This window comes from Lemur catta, chromosome 7, assembly GCF_020740605.2.
Source record: "Lemur catta isolate mLemCat1 chromosome 7, mLemCat1.pri, whole genome shotgun sequence".
NCBI lineage: Eukaryota > Metazoa > Chordata > Mammalia > Primates > Lemuridae > Lemur > Lemur catta.
The window spans coordinates 58,525,065-58,548,781 of NC_059134.1; the positions used below are offsets into that span (position 1 = coordinate 58,525,065).

General features: G+C 40.4%; 1 protein-coding gene across 2 annotated transcripts in view; it reads right to left on the reverse strand.

Moving 5' to 3' along the window:
- Positions 1 to 23,235, reverse strand: part of MRPL48 (mitochondrial ribosomal protein L48) — a 46,253-nt gene extending 23,018 nt beyond the window's left edge. Inside the window, exons 1-4 of one of the 2 annotated variants that reach the window (XM_045555500.1) lie at positions 23,074 to 23,235; positions 11,867 to 11,919; positions 9,061 to 9,098; positions 3,267 to 3,355 (exon numbers count right to left, since the gene is read on the reverse strand). In XM_045555500.1, coding sequence (XP_045411456.1) covers positions 3,267 to 3,355; positions 9,061 to 9,098; positions 11,867 to 11,919; positions 23,074 to 23,094 — 201 coding nt within the window. In that variant the 5' untranslated portion in view covers positions 23,095 to 23,235. The remainder of the gene's footprint in view (positions 1 to 3,266; positions 3,356 to 9,060; positions 9,099 to 11,866; positions 11,920 to 23,073) is intronic. The other variant, XM_045555499.1, reaches the window with a different exon arrangement.
- Between the last annotated feature and the right edge of the window lie 482 nt (positions 23,236 to 23,717).

Sequence of the window (23,717 nt, forward strand, 5' to 3'; positions counted from 1 at the left end):
AGCCACCCTGGGACACTGAATGACATCAGAGAAAAGCCTACAGTCCTAACCAAAGGAAGCATCACTCCCTTCAAACAACCAAGGTCATCTAGAGCCAGGTGTTTGCCAGCTCTGATTTACAAAACCTCAAGGAAGCACCAATAACCACAGTTCAGTTCAGCTCAGTCAATATTTACTGTCCCCTGCTTGATGCCAGGCCCTGTGATGGACATTGAGGATATAGAGAAATATGAAACATGACCTCTACGCATAGGAACCTGACAATCTAGAAGGGGAGACAGTCATCAAAACAGAGGGTTAAAACAGAGAGCAGAGGCCGGGTATGGTGGCTCATGCCTGTAATCCTAGCACTCTGGGAAGCTGAGGCGGGAGGATCACTTGAGCTCGGAAGTTTGAGATCAGCTTGAGCAAGAGCAAGATCCCATCTCTACCAAAAATAGAAAAAATTAGCCAGGCATGGTGGTGCACGTCTGTAGTCCCAGCTGCTTGGTAGGCTGAGGCAGGAGGATTGCTTGAGCCCAGGAGTTTGAGGTTGAGTGACCTATGATGACGCCACTACACTCTAGCCAGGGCGAAAAAGTGAGACTGTCTCCAAAAAAACCAAACCCCTCTCCACTCCCCCCCCCAAAAAAAAACCAAAACAAACATAGAGCAATAAGTCCTAGGACAGAGGAAGCACAAGGAATTCTGGCAGTTCATGGTAGGAAAAGGAAGTCAGCGCAGGGAATTCAGGAAGGATTATCAGAAGGGGAGATTCATTTGTGTACCTCCTCATCCTGGTTTCTTAATGAGATTTAAAGGTTGAAGAAGAGTTAGCCAAGTGAATAAGGGGAAAAGGTCTTCCAAGTAGACAGGACAGCATGTGAGAGGCCATGAAATAGTACAATGATTTGGATGAAAAGCAAGAGGCCCGACACAGTCAAAGAATGGTATTCATGAAATGGGAAGAGAGGCTGGAGAAGATGATGAGGACACATGGTATTAAACTCCCTTTTATACCAAACTAAGGAGTGGGTCAGAGCATGCATATGCAGAAAATTATCTTAAAGAAAGGATCCCAAGAAAATTTTTTTTTTTTTTTTGAGACAGAGTCTCACTTTGTTGCCCGGGCTAGAGTGAGTGCCGTGGCATCAGCCTAGCTCACAGCAACCTCAAACTCCTGGGCTTAAGCGATCCTACTGCCTCAGCCTCCCGAGTAGCTGGGACTACAGGCATGCGCCACCATGCCCAGCTAATTTTTTCTATATATATATTTTAGTTGTCCAGATAATTTTTATTTCTATTTTTAGTAGAGACGGGGTCTCGCTCAGGCTGGTCTCGAACTCCTGACCTCCAGCGATCCACCCGCCTCGGCCTCCCAGAGGGCTAGGATTACAGGCGTGAGCCACCGCGCCCGGCCCCAAGAAATTTTTTAAAAACAAAAAAAACCCCACCCAAACAAAATTAATTTTATTTTCCACTAATTTATATGGGACTTTTAGAAGAGGGATGTCTCAAAATAAAACAACTTACTCTAAGGTGTCACAACTCAGGGTGTAAATCACTCCTTCTTCTGAATTTTAATAGCACTTTGTATCTTCCTTTAAGCACTTGTCACTTTCTGCCTGGGAGTATAATTATCTGTGTCTTATCTCTGCTGATTTACAAGCTCTCTCTGAGCATAACCAGGTCTTGTGCATTCACCTTGTAAAATTATTTTGCAACCCACTCTGAATAGGCAAGGCATCAGGAGTGCCCAGCAGCTGGGGGCAGTGGCTCACGCCTATAATCCCAGCACTTTGAGAGGCCAAGGAAGGATGATTACATGAGGCCAGGAGTTCAAGACCAGCCTGGGCAACATAGAGAAACCCTGTCTCTACAAAAAATAAGAAAAATTAGCTGGGCATGGTGGCACATGCCTCTAGTACCAGCTACTCAGGAAGCTGAGGCAGGAGGATCACTTGAGCCCAGGAGTTCAAGGTTGCAGTGAGCTAAGGTCATGCCACTGCACTGCAGCCTGGGCAACAGAACAAGACCCTGTCTCAAAAAAAAAAAAAAAAAAAAAAAAAGTGCTGAGCACATAATAGATGTTCAATAAATATTTCAAAACATCCTGAAGTTACATGATATCCAAGTTCAAAGACTCTTAAAGATATTCTAATCTAGAGTTTCTTAACCTTTGTGAAGAATCTAATAAAAGCTATGAACCCTCTCCCTAGAAAAATTCACATACATGCAACATTTTATGTATAATTTCAAGGCCCACCATACCTAGATGGGTAAGGTTAACTTATATAAAGTCAGAAAGCTGAAAAGTGGCCAAACCAAGCCTAGGACAGAAGTTTCCTAGTTCTAATTCAGTAATCTTCCCACTACAAAGGAACAATTTTAGTAAGGCATCTGTTTTCTGCTGGGAGCCTGCCTGATACAGGCCCCAGACATGGCAATGTTCTTCTCATGATATTCCATAATATAAGGATGATGCTCAGGAGAACATGGCAAGTTTAGTGGCTTCTAAGGCCCAAATACAGTGGTATTGGACCTCTGCCAAGAAGAGAAAGGCAAATGGAAGATACACAGTTGCGTGGGAGCATTAAAATAAGCCAAAGAACCGAAAGATGTTGAAGTCTGCCCAAGTAGAACAGCAAAATCTCCCTAATTGTACTGTTTATAGGAAGTAACAGAATCGAGACTCAAAGCCAGATCTGCTGACTTTCAGGCCAATGTTGTGGTAACTCCATCACAAAATCCTCTGCACATGCATAGAAATCTAACCACCACAGAAACAACTGTGCAGCTGGGGCCAAAGAAATGAGCTAAATAATTTCAAAATGCTTAGAACTAATAACTAGTTATCTGTGATAATGGATTCAAGGAGCACATATATATTTAGATCTGCAAATACTATAAAAATCAGCTGTTTGGCTGAAAATATAAATCCACCTCTACTTGCCATAAACCATTTATTCAACTAAACTTAATTTATTATTTCCACTGTGAGTTCCATACTGAACTAAGGACTATACTAAGTTTTTTTTTTTAAAGTATTACATATAATAAAATCAAACCATTTGCGTTTTACTATGATAAACTGGCTTAAGAACAAGATTAGAAGCTGATAGAAACATCTCCAGTCTGTATAATCCCAAACTAAATAACTGGAGAGGACTGAGGGGCAACTCTCTATCCTTTCCATCTTCAATATTACCCAACCTACATATCTGATCTTCAGGTCTTTGCAAAAGCTGCACACTATCCTTTTCTAAAGGACTCCCCCTGGCCCGTACCTCTTGTGCTTTAATTAAGTGCTGGTATCTTCCAATGCCATGGGTGGGCTTTGACCTGTAGTGCCGACTGGTACTCAGTAGAATGCCACCTAAAAGAGAGAAAATAAGACAAATCCATTCCTAAGCTCTTCCAGAGACAGATCATACACAAGGAGACAAATTCTCCTCTGTAGGACTGGGAATATTTGGGAGGTAGAGGGCCTCTTGTTGGTTTAAAGAACCACAGATTTTTTTTGTTTTTTTGAGACAGAGTTTCACTTTGTCTTTCTGGGTAGAGTGTAGTGGCGTCATGGTAGCTCACAGCAACCTCAAACTCCTGGGCTCAAGCAATCCTCCTGCCTCAGCCTCCCGAGCAGCGGGGACTACAGGCATGAGCCACAATGCCTGGCTAATTTTTTTTCTATTTTTAGTAGGGACCGTGTCTCACTCTTGCTGAGGCTGGTCTTGAACTGCTGAGCTCAAGCAATCACAACAGGCAAACCTATTTTAGAATGGAGTATCAGGGAAGGCCTCTCAGAAAAAAATGAGATTTTTTAAACTGAGACCAGCATTCAGAAGAAAATGGTAATAGTGGTTATGCCCAGGGAGGGGAAGTAAGTAGTTAGAAGACAGGGGAGTTATTTATGTTTTTTTTACCTTTTAAAATTTGTTCAATGTACATGTATTTTCTATTCAAAAAATAAAATCGAGACTTGGAAGGCAAATAGGAGTTTATTGGATGAAAAAATAGAGGATAAGTATTCCAGGTGGAGGAAACAACACGCAAAGGCCCTAATCTGGGACACAGCAGATGGAAGGGTTAGGAAATTAGAGCAGTAGCCCCAGCTAAGTTGTTGTTTATGTCCCTGTACCCATACTTTCCCATACCACCCCCCATTTCATCCTTTAGAGCTGACAGATTAAGCTTTCTAAAATATAAATCTAATTATGCTATTCTCTTTCATTAATTCAACTATTTGTTTATTGTACTTTTTTCAAAGTACAGGTATTTACTATTTGTCAGGCACTGTACCAGGCACTACAGAGACAATAATGAAGGAGACAGAGAAGGTCTTTGCCATATTTTAAAATGTTTGATACTTTTCCACTGCCCAAGGTTTGAAACTTCTCAGGCAAGCATTTAAAGATCTTGATTTTATAATCTGGTTCCAACTACTTCATCTCATTCTCCTAGTCCTCTAGGCTTTTAAAAAACCTTGCTTCCCAGGACCAGAGCTATGCTTGGCATTCTGTATAAACTCTGCAGTTTTCATGCCTCTATGCCTTGCTGGACTGTTCCCACCTACTGGGGCTACACCTTTCTGACAATGAAATTCTACACAGCCTCCAGGACTGGCTCCAATGTCGCCATCTCTGTGAAACTATTCTGCTGTCCTAAACATACAAATATCATCATGAGTTCAGTTCATGGTTCATAGCTCTCTCATGCCTCCATCATATAATAAAATATTTTGTGTAAATAGGAAAGAAAACTAAGATGCCAATCACCACCTTTAAGTACATAGAAACTCAATAACCCACCAGTGGTTTCAAAAAGCAGAACCAAAACTGATCTTTGAGATGATGACACACTTAGGTGAAAGTGCTGCAGATGCTTGCCTTGGCCTCTAATCTACTGGAATGCCTTGGCAAGGAGGCATTTTCAAATTCAGGTTGGGGCAATTCCTATAATTAGAGCAGCTGGTTAATTAAGAAGCTGGTTCAAATCACAGTTAAATGAACCATTTCTCCCCTTAAATGAAAGGTTTTGGTCAAATTACCAGTGGTTAAACTGCTTAATTAGCCAGTTGTTTTAATTATAAAATTTACAAGTTTGAAAGCTTCTGATTACCAGTAAGTTCAACTAAATTTGTTTCTCCTGCTTTGTGTCAATAAGCTGGGTTTCCTGCTGTTACATTAACATTGCAGCCTCCTTGAGAGAAAAGGCAACTCTTCACTGAAGGAAGAGACAAAAACGCCAGGGTTTTGAAAGGAGGCTTTGAAAATATTTCAGTTACCACATTATAAGATGTAATCACATATTGACTTTCCCCATATCACTTCCTTTTCCTTTATATATGCCAGAGACAATTGTCCTTCAATGTCCTTGTTTACTAAACTGGAAACTAAACTCATCAATCCAGGATGGCGGTAAACAACTTTGTTTTAATTATTTCTCCTTCAGAATTGAAACAAAACACTTTAGCAGGGCTATGCAGGTAGGGAAAGAGGAAAAAATCGGGGTAGCCCTAGCTAAGAATCTATTAATAATTATAGGTTATTCTCTCCATTCCATAAACTGTAAGTCCCCCAAGGGCAGATACAAATGCCAGCACCTGGCAAATAGTATGTAAGTGTACATTTAAATAAAACAAAACTGGCTCTTCAGATATTTTGACAAAACAGGCTGCACACAGTGGCTCATGCCTGTAATCCCAGCATTTTGGAAAGCTGAGGTGGGAGGATTGCTTGAGGCCAGGAGTTCAAGACCAGCCTGAGCAACATAGCAAGACCCCATCTCTACAAAGAATGGAAAAATTAGCCAGGTGTAGTGGTGCAGGCCTGTAGTCCCAGCTACTTGGGAGGCAGAAATGGGAAGAGTTTGAGGTTGCAGTGTGCTATGATCACACGACTGGTTTAGCCCAGGCAACAGAGAGAGACCCAGTCTCAAAAAAAAAAAAAAAGCTATTTCACCAAACAATCTGCAATGATTTGTCTCTGGCAGCTGTCCACATTTTTCAAAATCTCTTTTCAAATTTCTTTCAGTTCTTCTAATTACACTGAACTACTTGAATTTGAATATGCCATGTTTGTCTGACGCTACCTTTTTGCTCATGTTGTAATGAGGATGCTAAGTTCCCTTCATTTAACCTCTTCATATATATCTCTCTCTCCTCTCCTTTTCTCTTTTCTTTTTTTTTTTTAGACAGGGTCTGGCTTTGGTGTCCAAGGACACTGTCTGAGGACAGTGGTGTAATCATAGCTCACTGTAACCTCAAATTCTTGGGCTCAAGTAATCATCCTGCCTCTGTCTCCCAAAGTGCTAGGATTACAGGCATGAGCCCCCACACTCAGCCACCCTTTCCTTCTTGAAACACTCCTTTTGCCTGCCATGAAACTATACTATCCTGGTTTTCTCCACTTTGGCCTCACTTTCTCAATGTCATTAGCCATCTCTTTTACCTTCTTCCCAACTTTTTAATGTTGGAGTTTGGCAGGGACTGATCCTTGGGTCTCTTCTCTACCTTTTCTGCTTCGGTGATCACATTCATTACCACAGCTTCAAGTAAAATTGACAAAATGATAATGTCCAAATTTATAGTTTCAACTCAGACTGAGCTCAAAATCAGTGTATCCAATGAGCTAGTTAATATATCCTTTCCATGGCATTCCAACTCAATATGTTCAAACTCAGAATCTCCCCCCCAAAATTGCTCCATTTAATACAGTACTATGCAGCCATTCAAAATAATGATATATTTATTGGTCAGTTTAAACATGTTCACCATAGAGTACATAAAAAAAACAGATTATAAGGCATTATATAGCATTTGTTCCCATTACTGCAAGACTATACACACACACACACACACACACACACACACAGAATAAGAAAAATATATACAAATTTCACAAGAAAGAGAGAAAAAGAACAGGTAGTATATGCCAAAATGTTAAGCAAGAATCTTATTTACTTCTTCATTTTCAGCTTCTTCTTGCATGTGTACATATGTATTTATTTTCCATATTCTCTAAAATAAATGCTTGAATGCTTTTCACACACACACATATATATTACCTTTTTTTTTAGAGACAGGATCTTGCTACGTTGCCTAGGCTAGTCTGGAATTCCTGGGCTCAAGCAATCCTCCTGCCTCAGCCTAGGACTACAGGCATGCATCACTGCTCACTTTTCCCTTTTTTTTTTTTTTGAGACAGAGTCTCACTCTGTTGCCCAGGCTAGAGTGCTATGGTGTCAGCCTAGCTCACAGCAACCTCAAACTCTCAGGCTCAAGCAATCCTTCTGTCTCAGCCTCCCGTGTAGGTGGGACTACAGGCATGTGCCACCATGCCCGGCTAATTTTTTCTATATATTTTTAGTTGTCCAGATAATTTCTTTCTATTTTTAGTAGAGACGGGGTGTTGCTCTTGCTTAGGCTGGTCTCAAACTCCTGACCTTGAGCGATCTTCCTGCCTCGGCCTCCCAGAGTGCTAGGATTACAGGTGTGAGCCACCGCACCCGGCCTTATTAACTTTCTTGAGTGAAATAATGGTATTGTGTTTCTTTAACAGAATGTAGAAAATATCCTTATTTCTATTATAGAAACGCATGCCAAAGTATTTAGGGATGAAGTACCATGATATCTGATAAAGAAAGCTAATATGACAAAATGTTAACAAAAGTTAAATCTAAGTAGTGGGTATATAAGTGTTTAGTGTATTATTTTGGGGGGGAAATTATTTCTTATAAGACTATAAACTTCTAAATGGCAATAACTGTATCCTTTTTTTTTTTTTAGACACAGAATCTCACTCTGTCACCCAGGCTAGGGGGCAGTGATTATGATCATAGCTTACTGTCACCTTCAATTCTAGAGCTCAAGCAATCCTCCCACCTCAGCCTCCTGAGTAGCTAGGACTACAAGCATGCACCACTACGCTCAGCTAATATTTTTTTAAGAGACAGGGTCTTGCTATGTCACCCAGTCTGGTATCCAACTCTTGGCCTCAAGCAATCCTAACGCCTCATCCTCCCAAAGTGCTAGGACTACAGGTGTGAGCCACCGTGCCCGGCCTGTATCCTTTTAACTTTGTATTCCCAGCATCTAACACACAGCCATGGTACAATACATGTTTGTTAAGAGAATGTATAAATTTTTTTAAAAGCCCATATTTTGAGATGCTGGGCTTTGGGCTCAGTAGAAATAGTGATTCTCTACACATTGCTACCATCTTCTAAAATAATTAACATCTGAAAGGCCTCTTAAACACTGCCTTGTGCATAGGAGGCACTGAGTAAATGTTAGTTCCTTTCTTTACTCCCATTCCTTTATCTCTGATACTCTTTAGTCACATGACAGATGTCATTAAAATCCAACAATTGCTTTGACATTTGTCACATAATAGACAAAGCAAACATGGCAAGTAATTGGGTTGAAACAGAGATTGAAATTCATTGAGTTAATCAGATTGAATGGACATTCATTTTGGATAAAATAATGTGAAAAAAGCCCTTGCCTGATGATGGATATAAAAGACAGGTCTGGAATAGCAGAAGGATTAATAAAAATAATAGCCGGTAACTTTTTTGAGTACTTTGTTTTATCTCATTGAATTTTCAAATAGCTCACTGCAGTTTGTACTACAATTATTCTCATTTTTTAAAGTGAGGAAACCAAGCTATAGAGAGGTAGCCAAACATCACAGGGTAAGTATGTGGTAGAACTGGAATCCAAACTTACTATAGAGCTCTTGCTCTTAACCATTACTTTATGTTCTCATCATGGTTCTATTCCACATAAGGGGTGGGATTTGGCCCGGGACACTCTTCTCAAAGATAGTTAGGCATCCTTCTACCCCAAATAATAATAATAAATATTAATAATAATTAATAATATTATTATTAGTGGACACAGGGTCTCGCTACATTGCCTAGGCTTGTCTCGAACTCCTGGCCTCAAATGATCCTCCCGCCTGACCTCCCAAAGTGCTGGGATTACAGGCGTGAGCCACCGTGCCCAACCTAGGCAAAATTATTACAGAGTCCTAAGAGTCACTTAAAGCAGGCAGACTATATCAGGAAATAACTGCTTACCTGCAGAATAGGTGGGATTCTCTCCTGAAGTTCTAAACCTAAAAAGGAGAAAGTATATTGAATACAATTAGATATCAATATTTTATTTGCACCATTACCAAAAAGTGTATTCTCTTCATTAAATATGTGTCAATACTAGATATTTCCCTACTCCCTCCTTCCCTTTTTACTCCCCAAAACATCAGTAAGCACCTACTATTTGCCATACAAAGGGCTAGGTCCTGAGGATACAAATGTAAGTAAGATGTCTCTAACCATGATCTAGTTCAAAAAGATATAGGTAAACAAATGTGAGCCACAATATAGTATTAATCCTAAATAGAAACATGTACAAGATTCAGTGGCACACAAAGGAAAATATGGTCACTTCTACCAAAGAGGTGGAAATATTTTGAGCTGAGTTTTAAAAAATGAGGAAATATTTTTGATTATTTAGCATTACAGGAAAAGCATTCTAGGCAGAAGTATGAAAAGGTATATTTGGAGAATATCAAGCAGCAGGATTTGAGTAGAACTTAAGCAGCAGGTAAAGGGGCAAGATGAAAGATAAAACTGAAGAGGAAAGGGAAGCTGAGGTAGGAGGACCACATAAGACCAGGAGTTCATGACCAGCCCGGGTGATATAGCAAGATATGTCTCTTAAGGAAAAAAAAAAAGCTGAGGAGGTAATCAGGGGCTAGGTCATGAAGATGTGAAGAAGCCTGTACACTGTGCTAAGGAGTTCGGTCTTTACTCTGCATAGGCAGTAGAAAGCTCTTGGCACATTTTAAGCACAGGAGTGATACGATCAAATTTAAGTTTTGGAAAGTTCACCCTGGGAGCAGGGGAGGGATGAATGGGAAAAGGTGAGATTGAGGCAAGAAAACTAATGAGGTGGTTCTTGCAACAGCCTAGGAGAAAAGGGTTATAAGCCTTGCACTATTAGATCAGGCTCAGGGAGGATGGAGGAGAAGGGACAGTAATGAGACTCAGACTGGACAGAGAAGCCAGAGAACACAAAGGAGAATAATATGGCTCTGTTCAGATGACTAGGTAATCAGAGTATTTTAGTTCTGCATCCTGAGAAGCTTTGAAACTGAACTGTGGAATAAGCTGGAGAAAGGCACACGTGAATGCTGAATGCTGTCTTCACCATTTCTAAACTGTGAGCTTAGGCAAGTTGCTTGATAACACTAAAACTCAGTTATCTCATCTTTAAAACACAGACAATAATAGTACAACCTCATGGGACAGAAAATCTATCTCAAACTCTGAGTCAGCTTCCTCTTTTGTAAAATGATGATGTTTATATTTATCTTGTAGTGTTGCTGTGAAGATTAGAGATAACATGTAAAATGCCTAGTGTGGTACCACAGTAAGTGCTTACCAAACAGTAGTTGACTGATTAATGATGGAAAAATAGATTAAGATGGAAAGGGAATAAAAGGAGAAAGGCTTCAATAAATATAAAGGGCTCAAGAAATCATCCAGGTTCCTGAGTGCCAAGTAGCCCAGAAAAATACACAATTCATTCTTTTATATCCTGTGCCTGCCACATATAAGACATTTGGTGCATATCTGCTGAATAGAGAAATAAACTACCAAGTGCATTTCATCAGCATCTAGAGAAAAACAATGGGGAGGCTGCACTCCATAAGCATAACAAGAAAAAAAAAAACAACAACCCTTGGGTTTGAATCCTAATTCCAACCCAAATTACCTATGTCATCTTAGAGCAATAGACTAACCTCTCTGGACCCCAGTTATTTATGTATAAAATTGAAATAATATCACATGTTTTATCAGGTCACTATGAGGGTTAATTCATTCATTGAACAAATGTTTATTAAACACCTACCATGTGCCAGACACCATTCTAGACCCTAGGAATAGGGCAGTAAAAAAAACTAACAAAGTCCTTATCCCCGTGCTGCTTATAGTCAGTGGTAGGAGCTGGGGGAGACAATTAAAAAATTTTATATGTATGTCAAGTGGTGATGTCTACTATGAAGAAAAATAAAGCAAGGTAAGGGGATAGAGATAGATGGAGGGGGACTATTTTACATAGGGTAGTCAGGGAGGGCCTCTCTGATGGGATGGTATCTGGGCAGAAACCTGAATAAAGTAAGGAGGTTAAACCATATGGATATCTGAATAAAGAACGTGCAAAGATCCTGGTGTGGGAAGATGCTTAGATCATCAAAGAATAGAAAGGCAGCAGCATGGCTAAAGCTGAGTAAGTATTCTAAAATGAGGGAGCAGATTATGTAAGGCCTTATAGGCCATGGTAAGGATTGTAGATTTTATTTTGAGTAAGATGGGATACCACTGGAGAATTTTGAGCAAAGGAGTGATGTGACCTAACTTGGTTTTAAAAGAATCACTCTGATTGTGGTGTGAAGAATGGAAGACAAATGTAAACCCAGGGAGACCGGTTAGGAGGCAGGGTGATGGTAGTAAAGACAATGAGGCGGTGAGGAGCTGTTATCCCTTGGTTTAGCAAAACAGAAAGCATAAGCTGAAACTGGAGGCAAAAAATGGATCTGTATATATTTCAAAAGTAGAGCCAAAAAGTTTTGTTGAAGAATTTGGTGTAGAATTAAAGAATTAACAATGTTAAGGATAATTCCAAGGATTTTGGCCTGAGTACCTAGGTGAATGGAGTGACCATTTACTGAGAGCAGGGAAGAAGCAAGAAAAAGCAAGATGGCAAGGAGTTAAAGCTTGACACGCTTAGTAGCCATGTAAGTGGATATGATGAAAGAAAAATGCTATGTGAACTATGAAGCAGAATGTAAATGTCAGCTATATTTATTAATATCCTTACCTTAAGAGGGAAAAGGCTTGCTTAAAAATGGTATTGTTCCTCAGGCACAGCACCTGCAGCAAAACAGCCATGTTAGGACAATCTTAAGCACTCATAGACTTCCAAGGACCTTTTATCAGAGAGGCTAGAAACCCACAGTACACAAACCAAAAAAGGATACAAAGGCTCTTGTCTAGCAAAGAGGCTTTCCTACAGTTAACACCAAATATGCAAGCAAACCAAGGTCATCTTTCTTATTCTGCTCACTACAGAAAATACTCAAAAAACAGAAGTCCCCCTCCTACACTGCTTTTTCACCTGGCTTCCCCTTTCCAATTTGATCTATTTTTTTTTAATATCAATCAACAACTATTATGCATCTGCCATGCATAGCACCACCCACAAGAGAGGCTTTTTAAAATCTTCTTTAACTCTCAAAATATAATACTGTAAAACAACTTTACAAATAAGGCGAGTGAGGTCCAAACAGGTTATATTCCAAAAAATTACAGCTAATAAGTAGCTAAGAGGACTGTCTTACTGTCCAAAGGCTATGCCTCTAATACAGCACAGTCTCTCTCAATAACAATAATGATAAGAACATCAACAAAACAATAATAAGAGGAGGTAATGGCAGTGGCAGCTTCCCTCCCCTCTCCCCAATTATTTCAATCTCACTGTGCCCTGTTGGCACTTGTTTGAAAGATCTGCAGTATACTTTCACTAAGGAAGTGTCTGACATAGAGGAGGTCTTTCAATAAACTAGATAATAAACATTAAATGTCTGTCCTTAAATTCCCATGACATAAAGAGAAAATCCTGCCTATTATGGATAACAATTTCAATTCCTTCACCATGCATGTGTGAAAAGCCTGTTATGCAAAAACAAAGAAAATCTGAGAAACTGTCACAGGCAAAGGAGCCCACAAAAAAGGAAAAACAAAGACGAAAAAAAAACCCAACAAGAAAAAAAGGAGCCTACAAAAAGATGATGAGTAAATATAATATCCTGTATGGGATCCTGGAACAGAAAAAGGACATTAGATAAAAACTAAAGAAATCTGAATAAAGTGTATTAGTTAATAATAATATATCAATATTGGTTCATTAATTATGAAAAATGTACCATACTAATGTAAGATGTTAATAATAGGAGAAATTTGGGTATATGGGAGCTCTCTGTATTATCTTGGCAAGTTTTCTGAAAATCTAAAACTAGTCTAAAATAAAGTTTATTTTTAAAAATTCTGTTATGTAGAAATTACTATGCTGAATTTTAAAGGGAATATAAGACCAAAATGTAACAACATGAATAAACCTTGAAAACATCATACTAAATCAAAGAAGCCAGTCACAAAGGACCAAATATTGTATGATTCCATTTTATGAAATATCCAGAATAGGCAAATCTACAGAGAAAGGAAGTAGATTAGGCGTTGCCTAGGGCTGGAGGTTCTGGGGAGCTTGGGATGACAGCTAAAGTGTATGGAGTTTCCTTTGGGGATGATGTTTGAAAATTGATTGTAGTGATGGTTATACAACTCTGTGAATATATTAAAAACCATTGAATTGTGCACTTTAAATGGTGAATTGTATAATATGTGAATTATAAGTCAATAAAGCTATTAAAAAATGTATTCACAATCTCTGTCCTATAGGCATTTGGATGGCTGGAGACACAAACATACATTTGTATTAAACAGCTAAGCAATACTGCAAGGACTATATGATGAAGTCAACAGGTGTCATGAACAATAAGCACACCTGGAACGAAATCCAGGTGGAGATGGCTGGCGGGGGTGGAGAGAGTTCTTAGCTTTTGTAGTGTTATATTAATAGATGTTACTAAGGATCTGCTCAAAATCATGAACCCTCTTCCTAAACCAATGCATATAGGCATGGATATACAAGAAGTTTGCATATTACTTCAGGAGATTCACTGAAACTCTTAACATCACTTAAGGATCTCTATGCTAAACCCAGAGATGCTCAAGGGCAAGAGTCATGTCATATTCCTCTCAGGCACATACATTGTGGACAGTCAAGGTTTGACTTAGTGAATAAATAAATGATTAGAAATTAGGCTGGGTGCGGTGGCTCACGTCTGTAATCCTAGCATTCTGAGAGGCCGAGGTGGGAGGATCGCTCAAGGTCAGGAGTTTGAGACCAGCCTGAGCAAGAGCGAGACCCCGTGCTACTAAAAATAGAAAGAAATGATCTGGACAGCTAAAAATATATATAGGAAAAAAATTAGCCGGGCATGGTGGCACATGCCTGTAGTCCCAGCTACTCAAGAGGCTGAGACAGTGGGATTGCTTGAGCCCAGGAGTTTGAGGTTGCTGTGAGCTAGGCTGACGCCACGGCACTCTAGCCCGGGCAACAGAGTCAAAAAAAAAGAAAGAAAGAAAAAAATGTGAATAACATTACTACCATTTTTTAAGCACCCACATCTATTTTGTTGAGTACCTACCATGTTTCTAAATCATAATAACCCTTACAAAATAAGTATTATTATCCCTATTTCACAGTTGAGAAAAATTGAGATTAAGTAACCTACCCAAAGCCACATAGCTACTATCAAAACTAGCACACGAGCCGGGTGTGGTAGCTCATGCCTATAATCCTAGCACTCTGGGAGGCCAAGAAGGGAGGATCGCTTGAGCCCAGGAGTTTGAGGTTGCTGTGAGCTAAGCTGACATCATGGCACTCTACGGGGCAACAAAGCAAGAGTCTGTCTCAAAAAAAACAACAACAACAACAACAAAAAACTAGCACACAGATCTTGACTCCCCAAAGTCCATAATTTCCCTACTATTCTATACCTTCTCTCACATAAATGAAGGGCTTAGTGCTTAGGAAATTAGGGGGAAAATAGATCAAATTTAGGAAAAGTTTCCCAGAGAATATGAGGCCTGAAGATTGAAAAGGATATGAATAGACAGAATGAAGGGCACAGTATGGATGATTTAAAAAGCACAATTAAATCAGACTCTAAAAGACCTTGTAAAGGATGTGTGCAATATGCTTAACCTAATATTAGTCAGTATAAAAGACAGAGTAGGGAACTGGGAGCCCCAAGAAAACTTAGGCCAGCTCCCCACCCCACTAATGGCCATGTCTCTTGAAGTTAGAGCAGATGACTCTCAGGTCTCTCTAGGCCCAAGATCTACTAACCATGACAAACAATATAAATCAGAATATATTTTTAAATAAGTCATTTCACACAGAAGAGTATTGAATAGGAAGAAAGATCTAGATGAGACTGCTTTCTCCTCATTTTAATTGGTCAGATTTCTGAGTCTTTACAATAGCTCAGGATTTAATTATCTAAAAGCCAGACTTAAGGGTTGACAACTTTCTGGAAGACATTCAAATTGTGGTGTGAACTCTTCGCGTCAGCTCTGGGAAATGTGCTTCCTCTCCCCGGCAATGCTAGGCATTATTTATCAGGACAAAAGTAATCTATTTTGGGACTGTATCCACAATAATCCCCTTCCCCTCATCAGCAAATGAAGAGCAGCTCTGGCTCTGCAAGTAGAAGAGGAGGGTGGTGACGCCAGTGAATGAGTGAATGAGGACACAGCTGCCACAGTGGCTTATAAAAATACTTGTCCCATGAGCTATGGAGCCAGGAACCAAGAAACGATTGCACAGCTTCCAAAGAACTGAAGTCACAGGGCAAAATCTATAGTGTGTGAGTAAAGTAGCTTCAATCACCAGAGCCTGGGAGGATAGTGAGAGCAGTGCGACAGGGGCCTTTGAGGCAAGCAGTTGAGAGCTGTTATAGCAACAGTAACAGAATATATTTGTGTATTAATATTATTTAAAATAGCATTGTTACTACCATTCATTGAGTAAATCCTTTGTGCTAAGCACCTTACACATATTATTTCAATTCATCTTTATAGCAACCCAATGATAGAGGCATTATTGAGATAACCGTCTCTATTTTATCGGAAACAATAGAGGTTTCTGTAAATTGCCCAAAGTTGCAGGTTTGGTAAGAGGTGTCAGGAATTCAAACCCAAGTCTGCCTGAATCCAAAGTCCATGTTTTCCATTCTGCCACACTACCACTCAAAAAAGTGATACCAACTTATACTAGTGAAATTCATACGCTAAGGAAGATAGATTTAATCAGTCAGGCCCAGAGGCAGATACTTGTATTCCCACTTACTCAGGAAACTGAGGCAGGAGCATCCCTTCAGTCTAGGAGTTCGAGGCTATAGTGAAACTTTGTCTCTAAAATAATAATAAGAAGAAGAAGAGGAAGAAGAAGAAGATAGCCTCAATAATCCAACCATTTGTTGAGTACCTGCTATCAGCCAAACATCATCTCCTTTAACCCTCACAACCATGCTATGAGGTAGATATTTCTACCCTCATTTTATAGTAAGCTCAAAAATGTGAATTAACATGCCTAATGCACATAGCTAATAAGTCATGTTCCAGCTGACCCCACAACGGGGGCTCTTTCCACTACCATATAACTCCTGTTGCAAAGCAAGTTCTGCTATTATATGATAGCTCTTATTTCTTCCCTGAAATGAGAATACTTTGATCTGTATTCCAGTTCTTGCAATGGAGGTTACTCTCATCTTAGGCATTCTTAAAAAGCCCAGTCACTGTGTCAGTTCATTCATTAGAAGCTTCAGATTCTCCTCATTGGCCTTCTGCCCTCTGTCAGTGCCCACCCCTTGTCTCACATGCAGGGCCAACACTGGCCCCTCTTTCCATAATGCCCCATCTGTTACTTAAATACCTTCCTAGTCAAGAATTAACATTTTCAGACACTCATAATTATCTGAAAGTTCTCCCACATAAAAAACCCAAACTCATTTCCCTATAACTTCCATAGTTTAAGGCTAGTTCCCCACTCTGGGATGACAAAGAATGAGGTCAGTTCTTGCTTTTCATACAAGAACTCAAGCCCCTCAAGTATTTGAAGGCAATGATCATTGCCTTGAGGTTTTCTTCTTCTAAGTTCTTTTTTTTTTTTCTGAGACAGAGTCTCACTCTGTTCCCCAGGCTAGAGTGCTGTGGCATCAGCCTAGCTCACAGCAACCTCAAACCAGGCTCAAGCAATCCTCCTGCTTCGGCTTCCCAGAATGCTAGGATTACAGGTGTGAGCCCCTGCACCCGGCCTCCTAAGTTCTTTCCACAATTGATTTTGTTTCTAATTTTTCCTTTGACCATCATCTTATAAACATGTTTATGTTGACTACCAAACTCTGCCTTTGCATTGTGTCCTTATGGCAGTTAGGAGCACAAGTTTTATAATCACACAGATTTGGGTTTGAATTTCAGCAGTTCCATTTTCCTAGCCAAGGATGGCAAGTCACTGAAGACATATCTGGCCTCACATATTATATAATGCCATTTATATGAAATGACTAGAATACACAAATCCATAAGGTGGAAAGTAAAGTAGTGGATGCCAAGGGCTAGGAAGATGGGGGAATGAGGAGTGACTGCTTATGGGTAAAGAGTTTCTTTTGGGGGTGATGAAAATGTTCTAGAATTAGAGAGTGCTAATGGTTGCATAGCATTGTGAATACACTAAAAAACACTGAATTATCTACTTTAAAATAGTGAATATTATAAGAGATAAATTATATCTCATTTTTTTTTAAATTTTGAGACAGGGTCTCACTATGTTGCTCAGGTTGGAGTACAGAGGCTATTCACAAGCATGATCATAGTGCACTACAGCCTCAAACTCCTCATCTCGAGTGAGCTTCCTGCCTCAGCTTTCTGAGTAGCTGGGACTACAGGTGCATGCCACCTCGCCTGGCTATCTCAATTTTTTAAAAAAAAGAAAGAAAGAAAAGAAATATATGGCCTCACACCACCACTATTGGATGGTACTTCCAGGCCACAGCTGAGCTCCTTTAAACCCAATTCCCTAACTTTCTCCAGGACTAAACCCAATTTTACAATCCCTATGGTCACACCTAAAATGTAAATCCAATCCTCTACCATCTTTCTAACTCTCACCCCCATATTATTTCTTTGTATACTATACCTGATCCAAGCCCCACTACTTCTCTCCCTCCCAACTTTTTCTGGGCCCTTTGGAACTCCAAGTGTGTTGTCATTTCAGGGCCTTTGTATGTGTTCATCTCCTTGCCTGGAATATTTGCTCTCTGAATCCTACTCATTCTTTAAGTCCTAGTCATGTAACAACCTCAAGAACTTTCCTAATTGCTTAGACTTGCTTGGATCCTGCTGTTATACACTCATATAGCATCCTGATAAATCCTTTGTGGATTTATCACAATCAGTTAAGTAGTTATATGCTTAATTAGTCCCTCTCTTAATAAGCTCCACAAAGACAGGAACTACATCTTAGCATCTAAAATACACTCTGGCACACAGTAGGTGCCGAATAAATAAGTGATGATCAAATTAATAAATCCCTCTAAACCTCATTATCTTATCTCTAGAGGACATAAAATTGTTGACACGATTAAATTAGATAATACGTGAAAAGGGCTTAGCAAGTACAAAGTGCATTAATAATGGTCAAGTTGGCAGCAGTGATAATCGTGGTGGTTATTATTCAGTTCCTCATTTGTCAAACAATATGTATCTTGGAATGTGACAGGTGCTGAAGATAAAATTGTGATAAAAAACAAAATAGAAAATCTCCTCTAGAGCTTGTAGTCTAGTGTTGATCAGGAATTAGACAACTTCGTGACTATTCTGGGTTTTTGAACTCCCTGCTCATCTAGGCACTCTGAAACGTGTATACTCCTAGTTCACATCTTTTTATGTTCTCCTAATTCATGTATGTTGGTTTTTCATTTGCTTCAATCCTCACTGCTTTTTGTTCATATGAACTCTGCTCCACTTTGGCCTTCAATGTTTTCGCCTGAAAACATCTTATTATCTCTGAGATTAGTCCCTAAGGCTGCTCCTTCTGGGCTGATATATTAGACACAACCTGGCATACCATTAGTGATCACCACCCCTCCCCTAACCAAACCATGTGATGCAGGGGTATAGTAATCCATGAGAAAATAGTGGTAATCTAAGGGTGAGTGGCAGCCAGACCTGAGTTTGACACCCCAGAGCCATTAATTTTCTGTGCAAAATAACTCTGCAGGTGAGTCATTACCCATTCCTTGGTGTACTCTGACTTCCCCAGACACCACCCTGCCAGCTTGATCAATCAATACATTTTCCGGGGTCTGATGAATATCAGCATTACTTTCTTATCTGGATCCCCTGCCATACTCCTTCTGTTGACCCAAAGAACTACAGGTTCCATCCATTTTTGTTCTAGCAAAGCTGAGCTTCTTACCCATCTAGAATTTGAGATGACTTGCAGCCAAACACTTCTTAGGGACCCAAGGAAAGAGCACTGGATTAGAAGTTAGAAATGATATTAATAGTCCCAGCTATACTGTGGACTTATCAGTCCACAGTAACAACATTTGTTCATTCACTTATTCACTCAACATTTATCAGGTACCTACTTTAAGCCAAATACACTATATGGTAGGTGCAAATACACAAAAGGAAAATACAGCTGCCTACCCACAAAATGTTCTAGTGAGGAAGGTAGATGTGCAAATTATTTATTACACTGCAATGTGATATAGCACAATCGGCTGTATGGGTTACAAAGAAGGAAGGGACTGACACCTGGGAAAGGTTTTCATTCCTCATTCCACAGATGAGGAAAACCAAGATTATTATCAAATTAGGGAGATGTGAAATATTCAGAAGAGGAAAAGCACCAGGCATGGTGGTGCACGCCTATAGGCCCAACTATTCGGGAGGCTGAGGTGGGAGGATCACTCGAGTCCAGGAGTTCAAGGCCAACCTGCGCAATGTAGCTAGACTCTCACATCTCTCAAAAAAATTTTTTTAAAAAGAAAGAAAAAAGCTAAAACAGTGGGGTCTTAGGAGTGGTAGAAAATCTAGGTCCCAGTCTCAGTACCACACTTAGAGGCTGTTGACCTATAAGCAAGGCATTCATTCATTCAAGGCATTCAGGAGAACATTTTAGGCCCTATTATATACCAGACACTGTGCGAGGGGCTTCCATTGCCTCATCTATTGCATCTGCCAGGATTATCTCATAATATTGTGAAGATCAAATGAAAGCTTATTCACTACAGAATAATATCAATACACTTTCTTGCACCATTTTTCACACCTTACAAAGTACTCCTACTTACATTATCCTTTATAATCTTTATAACAATTACATGTGGTGGTCATCTGCATTTTACAGATAGGAAACTGAAGCACAGAGAGGTTAAATAACTTGCCCAAGGTCATATAGCTAGCAAGAGATAGAACTCAGGTGTGCTGAAAATCCCATGGCTTTCCTTGTAAATGTATTAAATAACACTTCAAGACAGATTGAAGCAGGGATGGTCACAAGACTTAGGAGTTCAGAAAATAAATAGGCAGAGCCAGTGTGGTGGTGCACGCCTGTAGTCCCAGCTACTCAGGAGGCTGAGGCAAGAGGATTGCTTGAGGCCAGGAGTTTGAGGCTGTAGTGAGCTACCATCAGAGAAAGGGATGGCCTTGCAAAAATAACAGGAAAATACCTAATCCTAAAATTTTCTAGTAACAGTTAAAAGATCAATCCTATGAGTTCTCCCAATAACAGGCACCCAGCAGTAGTTCTGTTTTGCACAACTTCTGAAAATAGGTTAACAGTCAGAAAAGAGATGTAAATCTTTCTCTTTGAATTGTTTTTTTAGGCTGGGTTGGTGGCTTACCCTGTAATCCTAGCACTCTGGAAGGCCAATATGGGGATGGCGGTGCTGGTGGGGTTTACTTGAGGTCAGGAGTTCGAGACCAGCCTGAGCAAGAGCAAGACCTCTGTCTCCACTAAAAATAGAAAAATTTAGCCAGGTGTGGTGGCGCATGCCTGTAGTCCCAGCTACTTGGGAGGCTAAGGCAGGATTGCTTGAGCCCAGGAGTTTGAGGATGCTGTGAGGTAGGCTGATGCCATGCACTGTAGCCCAGGCAACAGAACAAGACTGTCTCAAAAATAAATTAATTAATCAATCAATTAATTTAATTAAAATAAAATTATTTTTTGAGACTCTGCTTTTACAGAGTTCCTGAGTAAACAGCAGGATAACGAGCTACAGCCTCAACCATATCTCAAGGGCAGAGTCATAACTCCTGCGATACCAACTCTTGGACTTTGATATCCTGCCACTTTTTTTTATCAATTGACAGCCATCGCTATTTCTTTTTCTCTTTGTCCCCCTTAAAAATCAGTAAGCCACTTGGCCTCAGGACTGGTACCCCCTTCTCTTTCTTTGGGATGCCACGCCGTCTCTCTGCTCTCATTTCTCCCTCTTTTTCCCTTCTCTCTCTCCTTCTAAGTAGATAAAATAAACTTTTTTACCTTTATATATCCTAATCTCTGCATTAGAAATCTTTCTCTCCCAGTGCCGAGAGCACCTAGTGAGTTTTCCACCCTAATAATCAGGCCTGTGAATAGCTATTACACTCCAGCCTGGGCAACATAGTGAGACCCTGTCTCTAAAAAAAAAGAAAAGAAGCAGGCACTTGAGCCAGGGTGGTCAGAAAGGTTTTATGGAAGAGATCTGAGCTGGGCCTTGAAGCATGGAGCATTTGGATAGGTAGTGAGATGGGGAGGGCACTCCAAGTGAGAAGGCATCACAAGATTAAGGATCAGCAATTCAGCATTTGGCAAATAATGAAGAGGTTAGCAGGCCAAAGCAGGAGGGCTGAATGGAAGAGTAAAGTAAGTAACAAAGGAGTCTGGAAGGGAACAATGGCATCAGATTTGGAGAGGCCCTACATGCCCTCGTATCTTTAGATGCTGGCCTTAATGACAGATTTCCATGGGCTGTTCTGGAATATGGAATGGTTGGAAATAGTATTCCTTGAAAAAGGATCCTTCCCTTTCAGTATTCCTCAGAACCAAGGCAAATAGAGCAGGAGAGTGAAGTCACCAATGTGACCATCTTTAACAACAGAATTTTGAAACTTTATGACTTTTTTTTTAAAGGAGGGTAGAGATAGAGATTACACACTGTAACTTGGTGCAGCCATGCCCTCCCTAATTAGTCTTTTTTTTTTCTTTTTTTTTTGAGACAAGGTCTCACTCTGTCCCCCAATCTAGGGTGCAGTGGCATCAGCATATCGCACTGCAGCCTCAAACTCCTGGGCTCAAGCAATCCTCCAGCTTCAGCCTCCTGAGTAGCTGGGTTTACAGGCGTGAGCCACCACACCGTGCTAATTTTTCTATTTTTAGTAGAGACAGGTCCTGGCTCTTGTTCAGGCTAGTTTGCTCAGGCTAGTTTCAAACTCCTGGCCTCAAGCAATCCTCCCGCCTCAGCTTCCCAAAGTGCTAGGATTACAGGCAAAAGCCACTGCACCTGGCCTGAAACTTTATGATTTTTTTCTTATTATCCTTACAACAGACCTGGTCAAATTCTCACAAATTGGCTAAGGTGACCAAGTCAGTCATTTCATAAAGGATGAATAGAGGCTTGGGCCTCTAGACATTCAGGGACAGCCCCAAGGTAACTACAGTTAGATCCATGAGCCATAACGACCATGATAACCTATGCATCATGGAGATACAGGCATCATAATTAATGCCTAACATAAAATTGTAATATAAATTGCTAAAATGAGTCATTAATCGAAGCAGCATGATACAACTGAAAAGAGCACAATTGAAATCTGTTAAATCTGATAAGGGAACAGGGGAAGGCCAAGGAATGCATTTAAGGTGATTCATATGGTTTTATGACAGTCACTTAAATAAGGTCTCGGAAATAAAAATGTAGTGTATTATTACCCTTTCATTATCACCAGGTAGCTTCACACTCTAATCAGTTCAGCAAGTCAAAACTGTATGCTTAGAAAAAATTCTGGAAATTGATGACTAAATGCAAAAATACAATGACCTGCCCAAGGTCACACAGTTTATCGCGATATCCTGCTGTCGTGATTCCCATTGTGGAGCTCTCCCCTTTCCTGGCACTGGGTGGAGAGAGTTGCGACTGGTGGGGGCGTGGCGCGGGTCAGCGCGGTCGAGTTCTTCTGGCTCAGAGAGGAGTCGGCGCACAGCCTCCTCGCAACGCGGCGCCGCATGGGCTGCTGGGAAGGGCCTTGTTCTCCCAGTGTCTCATACCCGGATGTCTACGCGCCAGCACCTTCCAGCTCTGCTCTCCTCCTTGTTTCCCCCGCGCGCCACGTGCATGGAATCTTCCTTACCTTTTCCAGGGTTCCGCTCATCCTTTGCTGCTGCAGCCTCTAACTGTGCAAACCGAAGGTCCGCCGCAGCAGCTGCGATCCCTGGGCGTCTGAAAACACTGACGGAACGGCCTTGATCTGGTCCTGCAACGATATCCGGCCGAGACTCTCTCAACTCCCACAGCACCTTGGTTCCGGCAGCTTCTGAGACTCAGCGTCCAGAAATTACCCTAGACTCCGCCCTCACTCTAGTGTCACCTTCACTGCTGTTTCTCCAGGCAGAATTAATTCCCATCTCTGTGGTTTCTCAGTACTTTGCACACAATTCTGGTATGTCATCTGCCATACTAGTATTTGTTATTATCTCTGACCCATATGAGTTCTTCAAACACTGAAATCTCGCCTGGTTAATTTATTCCAGTGTTTAGCACAGGCCATGGAGGTCTGACTTCTAAACTCGGTTTAAGAACTAATTGACCCTAAGTGAATCTTTCTGACATTCAATTGCCTCATTATAATTGAGAATAACTACGTTTTATTGAGTGGCCATTATGTGCAATGTACTATGCTCAGTGTATCGCTTAATTTATTCCTCTCAATAAGCCTGTTAGGGAGGTACTATCTCTTGATTTTACAGATAAGGATATTGAGGAATCAAGAGGTTA